Source organism: Gracilinanus agilis, chromosome 2 (genome assembly GCF_016433145.1).
Source record: "Gracilinanus agilis isolate LMUSP501 chromosome 2, AgileGrace, whole genome shotgun sequence".
In the NCBI taxonomy this organism is placed as follows: Eukaryota; Metazoa; Chordata; class Mammalia; order Didelphimorphia; family Didelphidae; genus Gracilinanus; species Gracilinanus agilis.
The window spans coordinates 521,894,028-521,906,189 of record NC_058131.1 but is presented as its reverse complement, the minus strand read 5'-3'; the positions used below and the strand labels follow the sequence as shown (position 1 = coordinate 521,906,189).

General features: G+C 38.7%; 1 protein-coding gene across 1 annotated transcript in view; it reads right to left on the bottom strand.

The window, feature by feature from the left end:
• The window catches only part of NPAS3 (neuronal PAS domain protein 3), a 1,019,383-nt gene that overhangs the window by 167,212 nt on the left and 840,009 nt on the right, over positions 1–12,162 (bottom strand). Inside the window, exon 6 of the mRNA XM_044660006.1 lies at positions 7,608–7,782. Coding sequence (XP_044515941.1) covers positions 7,608–7,782 — 175 coding nt within the window. The remainder of the gene's footprint in view (positions 1–7,607; positions 7,783–12,162) is intronic.

The window sequence follows — 12,162 nt, the reverse complement described above, 5'->3', positions numbered from 1 at the left end:
GAAAGGAGGGAGGGAGGGAGGAAGGAAAGAAGGGAGGGAGTAAGGAAGGAATGAAAAAAAGATGAAGAAAAATGAAGGAAGAAAGAAAGAGAGAGAGAAAGAAAGGAAGGAAGGAAGGAAGGAAGAAAGGAAGGAAGGAAGAGAAAGAAAGAGAAGGAAGGAAGGAAGGAAGGAAGAAAAAAGAAATAAAGGAAGGAAGGAGGCAAGGAAGGAAAGAAGGAAGGAGGAAAGTCGTAAGATAATCTCTATATTTGGGATGTTCACAATCCAATGAAAGGGGGTGACAGGTTAACAACCACGTAAAAACACACTATACACTGGAGGTATTGACCATCGTTAGTATACTGAGTTTCCTCTTTTGGGAGTTCTTGAAACCAAAGAAATCACAGGTTTGTCCAAAAACCAACCAAATAAATAAATAAGCAGCCCCCAAACCAAACCAAACCAAACCTCCCAAACTTGTGTGCATAGTAACTTTTGATTAGAGGGGAGGGCCTTTTTCAGACTTCGGAAGCCTTTTCTGCACCAGGGGGGCCCCTGGTTACTTTTCTCCCAAGGTCCTTTCTCCCGGTCTAGTTTTCAGCCCTTGGACTCTCCTCTCCTCCAGCTTAGTGCTGAACGTTAGAGGCTCTGTTCTAATCTTGGCTCTGCAACTGACTTATGTGGCCTTGGGCGACCACTTGCACAGTCTGTGATTCATTTTGCCTAGCTGTAAAACAGGGATAACAGCACTGACCTCCCTCAGAGGTAGATAGTGTGAATTAACTCCTGTAATTACCAGTTGCTGTGCTCTGGATACATGAAGTGCTCTATTAATGCCAACTATTATCACAGCAGCCCCAGGAACAGCTTTGTTTCAAAAGAACAAGGCTCGCATAAGATCTGCTTGGCAAAATACTGACAACTGAACGTTGCAAACTTTGCACAGAAGCAATATTTCCAGCATTTTCCCCCAATGCAATTGTGAGTAAATTGCTCACTAGGGGTGGAAATGGTTTTCGACCAATTTTGCCTCTTCTGATCTATGCACCCTGCAAGGCTTAGTCAATGCCAGGTAACTTATCCTTTGTAAGTCTGCTGTTTAGTGCAGATGAAGAATCCAGAATGGTATAATTTTGACAGGAGAGAGATTTCTGTGTAGTGGTATGTATTAAGAACAAATGACTTGTGTGCTTTGTTCAAGAAGGTAAGAGCTTTATAAATTGAACCTATAAATTGTAATTATCAAGCATCCAACTTGGACATGTTTTGTTGAAATGCAGAGAAAAAAATAGGTTGCCTGTTAGCAACTTAGCTTGAGCTTTATTTTATGGAAACATTAAAAAAAGTTCCCCCTCATCACCACAGGTAAAGAAACAGCAGAATTATGACCCAGAGAGCTAGAAAATAGCTGCCTCAAAATAATGGGTTTAAAGATAATATTGATTTTCTATTATCATTATTGTAGGCTTAGAAAAATTGGCCCTTATAATTTAATGTCTTATTTATTTGATAAGAGAGGTCTCCCTTCCAATTATTTCATGTTTTATTTGCCACGTACTTCCATGATATCACCATATTCACTCACGGGAAGATTATACTTTTTGAACTGCAAAATGGGGGTACCGACTACTATGAGGAGAATTGGGAAGAGAAAGACAAACACTACAGGGCTTGATTCTTAGGACGAAAAGAGAAGCTGTTTTTCCACATCTAGAACAACTTTGTTGGCAAGTTCTCTCCTTTCTGAAATGAGAGAGAGCAAGGTCAAAGGGCTGAGGATGGCTTGGACCCATAGTTATCATGGGGTATGGTAGCCAGACCTGACAAAGACCCTATTCACCGGAAGGAGAGAATTAGCTTTTTGATTGATTTATTCAGGAAGAACTTCTAGAAGAGGAAGGGCATTTTGAACATTATCTTACCCCCAGTAATAAGCACGAATGTAGAGCATAGGTGGCACAACCAAAATGTAGGTGATCTATACCTGATTGATATGCACCTAATGGCTGTAAGCTCCCTGAGAGCAGAGACCGTCTTCTGCCTCTTTTTGGATCTGTGTGGCACAATGGATATGTGCTGGCACAATGCCTGGCACATAGTAGGCAATTAATAAATATTTATTGATTTATTGATTGGCACTTCTCGTAGCTATACTTAGATGAAACTGAAAAGGAAGTTTGGTCACCCAGCTCTACTTCCAGAAGGCATCTTCTAGCTCAGCTGGGAGTACCGGGGAGAATGAGATTGCCATTTTTGCAAGGGATATTACTATATAAGGGAAAACAGGCATTGCTGATATTCACCTTTAGAGCTAAATGAATTCACTTTAGAACAGAAAGCCTATACTAATATTAATTGACTTTTAAAAAATTTATTCATCATTTTCTCAGAGCAACATCAAATAGATTTTGTAATGAAATTGGGAGAAATGTATTAGAAACACATTTCCAAAGATGAACAATAATTAAGGTACATATATTGCCCTCAGGGCGTTTTTATTTTATTTTTTTCTTTAATGAGAACATTGCCAAAATGTACAATCTTAAAATTGCCTTATGACCCTCATCAGTTACAAGGAAACCAGTCTGTTCAAATTGTTTCTTATATGGTATGTTCAGCATTTACACTTGCAGAATGTTATTAACCAAAATAAGACTGGCTTATGGTGACACACACCCTCTTGGCTTTTTGTTCTAGCAATAGTAAAGACAAATTTCACATTCAATCCATCAGAGATAACCGTGGTAAGTTATCTGATGGATTTATCTTTGCTTATGTTGTATGAATATGGAAGGGAATTAAATGTGTGTTTACAGTTTGATAAACATTCAACATAAATTATACATTTTAATTTCATTTATTAGTTAGGGACTATGGAAAGCAGGGATTTCATAGCATACAAACTGCCATGCAGATTGAAGGATTAGACAGGCTCCTGAAAAGGTGCACTAATTGTAAGCACAAAATCCATTCCGATTTGAAAGCCGTCACTACATGATTTTGTACTCAGAGTTTAAGTAAAGGAGAAGTGGAATCCGCCTCAACCAAGTGACTATGTGATTGAGGAAGAATGTTTCAGGTAGGGAATTTATTCAGAGAACTCTGAAATCCTGCCAGCCCATCACTGTCATCAGGAATAACCTCCCAGAAAATACCCTTCCTCACCATTCGAATACTTATACTGATATTGGGAGCACCACACTATTCTCCCAAAGCTCTGTTTATGATATAAGGAAACTGGTTAGGCCTTGTGGCATTAGCATGAGGATAAATCTTCTCCTTCCTCTTGGGTACCCCCACCCCGATATTATCTTACCGCCTAATGATTCCAAAAATCTCACAAAGATTAATGGTGATCACATAATTCCAGAAAGTCAGTACTCTATATGTAGAAATATATTGGCAATAAAAACCAGTCACTGTTGTGCCTTTTCCCCAGTAGGGGATCTCTCACTTTTCTTTGATTTTTAAAGGCTTCAGATCAATAACTGGAGTGACATTATTAACAGCTCCCTCAACACCTTGGCCAGCACTAATATTAAATCCATTATACCTTCTGTTTGACATTTGCAGTACAGCAGAAAGTGCTGTAGATACAGTCACACTGTCTTGGGACCAGGGTTGGATGCTGGGTTAGTAAGATGGTTTCCCTTGCCTGACTTCTAAATTCAGCTCATTGATAGGAAACTGGAGCTATTTCAGAAAACTACACTCGGCAGTAAATAATTCAACTGTCAAAGTACAGGTATCTTCCATCCGTATGGCTTTTGGAACAAAGCCCTGAGCCAGTCTTCAGATGAATGCTGAAATTCCTTATTGTTTCCTTGTCTGCCATTTGTACCTGTTATCCCATCATCTATTGGGGAACCTTCTAATGAACTCCTTGGAGAGATGAACATGAAGGTCTGCAAAAATGAGCTGCTTCTGTTCTTTCCAGACAGAACAGGATCGGATCAGATTTCCTTAATCTCGTAAGCATAAGCATCTGTGTAAGGGCCTGAATGATTCCGTTTTGATAATGAAGATGTCTGTAGAGTTTAGTAATTTTGTCAACATTTAATAGCACACACACACACACACACACACACAAATCACATAGCAAATGATTCTCTCAACCTGTTCCTTTCCACCCCATGGCAACCTAGCCTTCCAGTGAAAACTTTTAAAGGAAGCCTTATAAGCAGTATCTCAGAGAATCAATGGGTTAAATTTGCTGTTGTAGTTATTCTTCACCCAAAGTACTGTCTCATACATTTTGCTAAGTTGTCTAAATCCTGGTGTAGTATTGATTTCTCCTTCTATGAGCTCTCACCCATTCAATAAGCTGCAAGGACCCTCGTCCTGGCTCAATTCACTCCAAAGCAGAGCTGGGGATATGTTATTCCTGACGGTGGACCTACAGTTAGGAGTTTATTGCCAGGAAGCTAAAAACAGCTTTCACAACAGAAAAGGAAACTTTTTTCTTTAAAATAAAAAAATAAATAAAATAAAAAAGACAATTGACCACACTCATTGCATGACCTAACTTCAGAAATAGGGCCATTTGGTATGAAAACAGGAAGGCATTTCTAAATTTCTCCAGCATTCCTTGGAAACATCTGGTTTTGCATTTATTGAGCACTTAACAGTAGCTATGCTGAATTTATTAAAAGAAGAGTATGGCAATCATAATCCCAAGACTGTGGAACCATTAAAGGGAATGAGAAAGATATAAGAAGATCTATGGAGAGTAAATTAAGCATTCAGGCTGAATGGTCCAGAGATTCCGAGCTTGACAATATCACGGGAGCCTGCAGGTTAAGGAAAGCATTCTCCAAAATGGTCAAATCAGCCTTTAAAGGGGGGGTAATCTTTAACTTGGCAATTTTTTTAAACCAAGGCAATTCATTTCTTTTTCATATATGCCCTAAGAGTTTCTCTAAGATCCAAGGGCTGAATATGAAAAGAAATATCATATTTACTCAACTATCAAGAAAGACACATGCACACACACACCAAGTATATGTTTGGGTTGGCTGTATTATTATTTCCTTTCATTATCTTCAGACTGATTTAAGACAAGACAATCAAAGGACTGGCTGCTCAAAGCAATAGAATTCTTATTACAGCCCAGTATCATTGCCTCTTAGGCTAGTTTAGTCCCTTATTTCCTTTTATTATAATGCCAAATGTTATTTAGATTTCAGTCATTTAGTAATGCTACACTGAACACATCACAAGGCTTCTGAAAAATTCCACACCTACTAGCCTCTTCATTTTCATAATACTCACATATTTGTAGACCTTTTTCCCCAAATTACACTGCTATTTAAAAAAAAAATCTGTGTCTTAACATAGTTTAAAAGATTATGTCGCTATGAACATAAACACTCTTCCACGTTATTAAGATTCAGAAAATCTAGTTAAAATTCCTTCAGCTTTTAAGAAACATAAGCAGCTTTGGGATGTAGTGCCTGACACTAACTTTTTAACTAATTCCCTTAGAGGGATCATCTGTATTAGTGAAGATATTTGGTTAAAGGGAGCACCTTTAGCAGCTTTTCAGTACTTGAGCAGTCAATCTCAACATTATTAAGAACTGAAGGTCTGAAATGGCCCAAACCAAGGATTCTCAACACAAAGAAAGTATAACATTCACCCAAAGGCCCCTCGAATCACCTTCAAGGAGGAGAAACTCTTTTTTAATAGGGCCTGCCATGTCAATAGTGAAAGCTGTTATTTGGTTAATGACATTCATGCCTTTTTACATTTACTGGGCAGCACAGGAAATGCTTGAGGAAGGAGGTAAGAAAAGTAGGGGAAAGAAAATCAGGCAAAATGGCTGCTTTTTTTTTTTTTTTTTTCAGGCAGTGAGTCTTCTGCTTTAAAAGGACTAACACTCAACTTTGAAAGAGATAAAGGATTTGAAAAGTTCTGGTGCTATCTGTGGGAGGTAATAACGGAAAGGAGAAGAAAGATGAGCACTTTAGGAATCTGATGGGAGTTGTTTTGTCTGTGAAGAAGGTGTGGGATTTCATAGTGACTTGAATATCAAATCTGAACCTGTTTGGATATTCACTATAATTCAGAACCAAGGAACACTTTAGTTGAAATGTGTGATCAGTTCTCGAACCTACCTTGTGACAGACGTTACTTCCAGGAGGAAGGATATTGAAAGAAAAAGACCAGTAAACAATTGGTTTCTTTAGGTCTGTTTCTGGGGGTTTATAAATTATAAACCTTCCACACCACTAAGCTGTGGCCAGTCTGGAATAACAACATTTGTAGAGGCCAGGGTCTACTTCTGTCCCTTTCTATTATTAGGGAATAGGGACTGGTTCAACATTTCCCAAAGGTAATAGTCTTTCTTTGCCTTCTTTCTTATTTCGTAAGAAAACCTACTGTGTAAAAGCTAGATGCAGTTAGTATCTTCCTGAAGGGGGTCTGGAAAGAATTATTTTCTTTCTTTATCAGCTCAAGGGCTCCTATATTAACCCTAAGATTTGTTTCTCCATTTTTCTTTCCTAATAAAGTATTTTTTTTTGCCTTATGAATCTGTTTTAAAACAACAGATCAAGTACAGTACAAACATCTTTAAAGAGTACAAAAATAATTTCCCAAGTAAGCAAATAAAACTTTGCACTTCAAATCAGGCCTTGATTCATTAAAAATCTTAAACTTCTCATGAGAAAAATTAACATTTAAACCACTGCTGCTTGGCCAAGCACTCCACCACACAAGAATATGAAATATCTCCTCTAAAAAAGTACAAAAAGGACAAAACCACAAATGTGGAACTTCAATTAATTTAAAGCCCCAATCAGCAAAGAATAAATCCTTCGCAGATCTAATTACCAGAGCTCTCGGAAGACCCAGGCCGACCAGCCAATCTTCCCCGTGTTTGAACAGCTTGATGAACTAGGGGACTGATGGATATCAAGTCATTTTGTTTAATTTATAAATGGATTTTCCCCTAATACTTAAATTATCATCAGTACAACACAATGAAAATGGGAACATTCTGAATGCAAAGTCTATAAGAGGCCTGGAAGGAATCCCAATGAGGAATGTCACCTCTGTTCATTCCTCTATACAATTGATCTAATTAAATACTGAGGGTGGAAAGGCAGTTTAAAATGTAGCCATTACTGTTTTCTTTTTAGCCTTAATTTATCTGTTCACATCTTTCAAGTACCTTCTGATGCTTAAAAAAAAAAAAAAAAAAAAAAGAAAGAAAAGAACCCAGAATTCTGCATGTGCCCAGTACTTTTCATTCTACACAAACCTATTCGTAGATTTTGCTGAATAATAAATAAGTACATTGCATTTAGCCACTGTAACCATCCAAGAAGAGGGTATTCTAAATCAGAACCTTTTTCAGTCATCTGAAAGAAAAACTAAAAGAAACTAATGCCTTTTGTATGTATTGTTCAACCAAAATTAGATCCTTGCTATTATACTTATTAAAATGTCTCTTTATTTTCAAATCTCTTCCTGATTTAATTACTGCATGGAACTGAAAGCCTTGCACAGCATTGTTAAATACCATTAGACCTATTTATAGTCTCTTCACACCAGCAACTTGAGCTCAATCATTTGGTAAAGGTCCTGCCCGCCAACCCACTCATTGTGATTGCAATTCCCACCTGGCTCAGGGGTCTCAGACTGAGAAGATGAAGACGCTGAGCTGGCTCCATCCTCTGCCGTCCCCTGTGAGAGGAGACCTCGCCCGGGCGGAAGCTTCATGCCCAGCTGCTCTGCCATTTCCACATGGTCTCCTGGGTGGACATAGTCAAACACACTGCTGCCTGTCAGTTCCACCTAGGGGGACAAAAGGAAGGGTGGGAGAGGAGGAGAAAGAAGGAAGAGAGAAGGGTTACTTGCCTTTTCATTTCCAACTCAGGACTCAAGTAAGTTAGACACTGAATAGAAATGCAAATCCAGCTCAGTTCCAGAAACAGAGGCTATACCAGCAGCCAGCATAGACCAACCTTGATTAGATCTAAGGCTTGACTTACAGAAGCATCACAAAACCCAGAAGAAAAAATCAGGGTGTTTCTACATCTACGTGGCCAAGAGTGAGCCCTGCTTAAAATGTGAAACAGAATTCGACTAAAATCTTTGACTTTTAAAACTAGACGAGTGGAGGGGACAATTAGGCAGCCCAGTGGATTGAGAGCCAGGCTTTGAGACGGAGGCCCTGGGTTCAAATTCGATCTCTGATACTTTCTAGCTATGTGACCTTGGTCAAGTTACTTAACTCCCGTGGCCTAGCCCTGATCACCCTTCCCCCTTGGAACACAGTATTGATTCTCGGACAGAAGGCAAGGGCTAAAAAACCCAAACCAACTAGATTAGTAGCACCAAATATTTGAATATTTAGGGCTGGATAGCCCAAGTATCTGGATAATTGGCTAGACTGTTCAGTTTTCAGTGAGGAGATCTGGATTCAGGTAGAAATGGCCCTGATCTGTTTCAGCTTTCTTGGATGCATTTTTATACATGTGGGCAGTACAAAGGGCTTATTTCTATGTAAATTTAAATGTAAAAAGTGCTGTTTAGGAATATATGAGGAGACATAATGTTTTCATTAAATATTACTCATTAGCTCTGTAATCACATGGAGAATTTTCCACATGAAAAAGGTCAGCTTGGGTCTAAGCCAGCAAGGGTTTTTTTTTTTTTTTTTTCCTGCTGGTATCAGCTTGTTCTGACTTCAATCTAATAAAATAGATGGTACAAATTTCCTCGAGGGTAGTTTTTTATGTTTTATTTTGTATGTGGTGAGCCTGCCTACCAGCACAGAGCAATGACTGTGGAATATCAGAGACATCAGACTCTGGCTGAAATCCTGCATGGCTCCCCAATGTCAGAGGGGGCCCCAGTGCGGCTGATGTGTCGCACGAGGGGGGCAATCGCTGCTGCTAGGAATTGGGCTAATTTCAGCACCAATCCCCTCCATCTCATATCTCTAATCTCCTTTCAAGTACAGCAGTAATGCTGCCAAGGAATGCACTGAGGTTAGAGGTACTACAGAAAAGAGGGAGGCAACAGCAACAGGACAAGAAAAAGCTGCTTTCTAGGTCACTAATAGGCTTTTCCTTTACCCAGTAGTTTAGTAGTTAGCAGATCAGCTCACAAAGGCCATGGAAACTGGCTGCCCTTTAGGACTATTCACAAGTTATTCAATTGCTTTTGCCTTGAGATCATCAGGCAAACTGGAAGGTTCCTTGGATTTCAAGGCAAAAAAAAAAAATATAGGGTCAAAATTTAGCTCTGATATTACCTGTATGACTTTGGAGAAGTCACTTCCTCTCTCTGGGCTTTTGTTTTCTGGTTTGTAAAATGCATGGGTTGGGTTAGTTGATCTCTAAGGGCCCTGTTGGTTCTATATTCTTTGATCCTGAGACTTCTTCTTTCCTTCTTTTCCTTCGAAATTTAAATTTGCCTCTTTGGTATTGGGTACTCCGATACGGTGTATCCAGAAGCAGATCACTGGAAGCAACTGTACTGCACAGGTCTCCCAGGTCTGGTAAGATCATTACATCTATTTCCAGACACTGTTTGATTAAAATCTTAACAGGCAACCCATCTCCAGTATCTGTCGATTAAACGCAAGATAGCCGAAGAAGTGGGAGATCAATTTGGGTTTGGTTAGCAGGGCTTCCTGAAAGAGGCTTATACATACATCTCTTACCAAAAATGAGGTAAATTCTCGTGGCTATCAAATGACACTCTGCTATGATATTATTTGTCTACTGACTATATCATTTTACAATAACTATTTCATTCATCTGGTATTGTTACAGAGTGTAAATCAGGATTCATAAGTGATCAGTTCCTCTCCTCTGGGAGGGAGGGATTACATGTAAATAATCCCTTTAATGTACGCATTGCCTCTAAGCGTTTCACACAGCAATAAATTGGTAAACTGAATTTGAGCAATTAAGAAATTAAATGAAACTAATAAAATGTGTATTTTAATATTTCTTGATGGTTATTTTGTTTGGGGATTAGCGAATATGAGAAAGTCGTTCTCATCTTGCATGGAGGCAAATTGTAGCACTTTAATAAACTATTTCTGTCAGTTTCCTCAAACTCTATCTTTTATTTAATACCACAGAACGCCTTTCGGCACAGACCACAGATTGTGATAAGCTGACAACATCGGAGTGGAAAATACTGTCGATTTCCCGAGCTCCTGATTATTAAACATTCACAAAGACCTTTCTTGGTCCCCGAGCTGCTAATGCCTTCATCTCTGAGACTGTCTTCCATCTAAACTGTATATAGCAAGTTATATATATCCTGTCTCTCCCAATAAAATATAAGTTCCTTGAGGTCAGGGACCATTTGTGTTTTACTGTAGCACAGGGTTAGGCACAAAGGAACTGCATTTGAATGAGTGTCTGACATGGGATTAGTCTTTAAAAAAATTTTTTTTTAAACTCTTACCTTCCATCTTGGAATCAATTCTGCAATAATATTGGTTGCAAGGCAAAGGAGCAGTAAAGGGCTAGGCAGTGGGGGTTAAGTGACTCACCCAGGGTCACAAAGCTAGGAAGTATCTGAGACCAGATTTAAACCCAGGACCTCCCATCTTTAGGCCTGGCTCTCAATCCACTGAGCCAACTAGATGCCCAAAAGTCTTGAATACATGGAGGCAATGGGGCAGTCACTCATATGAAGACCATTATAATGCCCCATTTTAAAAAAATCCCCATCTCTGGCTTATTCTGATATTCTCCTCCCATTCTGTTTGGTCAATAATTGCTACCAAAAGTCACTTTTTTTTAGAGAAACCATTAAAGATAGTAGAAATGCTTCTAAAAGACCCAGGCTTAAAATGTACCTCTGCCTCCAAGTGGATAAAAGCCCAGCCCCATTAATCCACCGGTATGATAATTCATCAACTCAGTTAACTAATTCTTTGGAAAATATGGAAATCTAGTTCTGGGGAATCAGAAATAAGGCAGGGAGAAAGTAGTCACAATTAAATGCTGGCCAAGTGGCAATATTAATAATGATCATAATAATTAATATTTATACACCACTTCTAAAGATACAAAGCATTTTGCATATGATATCTCATTAGATCATTGCAATAACTCATGAGGGAGGTGCTAGCATTACCCCCATTTTGCAATGAACCTGAGGCCTTATGGGAGATATTAAGTGATTTGCTCAGGATCAGATAGCTAGTAAACGTCAGGATTCAAACTCAGGTCTTCCTGATTGCAAGACTAGTGCTCTACTCATTACTTCATTTAGCTTCAATAAAGATCACTAACTGGGGAGTCAAGTTCAAGACAATGGGACTCAGGTCTTGGGGATAAGGGGCTCTGTTTTCTTGCCCTAGGTATGTCTGCCTCAATGTCACTGGCTTTAGTTATTCTATCAATGAAAGAGGCAGAATAAAAAAAAAATGTTGTTAGGCTTGATAGGAATATTCAGAGAAGAGGTGATTATTTTACCCATAAAATGATCATAAGGTTTAGTCTTGTATAAGTAAATTTTTTCCAGCATCCACAATCATTTACACAGAGAACAGAATTCTATATAGATAGACTTTATCTACACATTCCTATTAAAAGCATCACTGAATCCCACTTATACTACAGGCATATGATCTGTGTGAGAAGTCCTGTTTCACTCCAGGAGGGTGGTGAATATGCATGGGATCTTGGAATAGCAAAATCTGATATCCATTTAGCATTTTAGGGTTTAAAAAGCACTTTACTTACTAGCTTACATGAGCTTCATAACAACACTAAGAGGTAGATGTTAAGAATTATTATCCCCATTTTACTGATGAATAAACTGAGGGTCAGAGATAGTAAATGACATGCCTATGGTCACTCAACTATTAATTGATAGATCCTGGATTCAAACTTAAATGTTGCTAATTCAACTCACAGAATCATAGATGGAGACCCAGAATGGCCACAGATGGCATTTAGGCAGCTAGATAGGTCAGAGAATAAAGTGCTGGGTTTAGAATCAGGAAGACCTGAATTCAAATCCAAATTCAGACATTTATCAGCTTTATGACCCTGGGAAAGCCACTGAATTTTTGTTTGCCTCAGTTCCTCAACTATAAAATGGGAATAATTATAGCACCTTACTTTGCAGGGTTGTGGTGAGTACCCAGTAAAATAATAATTGTAAAGCACATAGCATATAGTAGGTACTGTATAAACA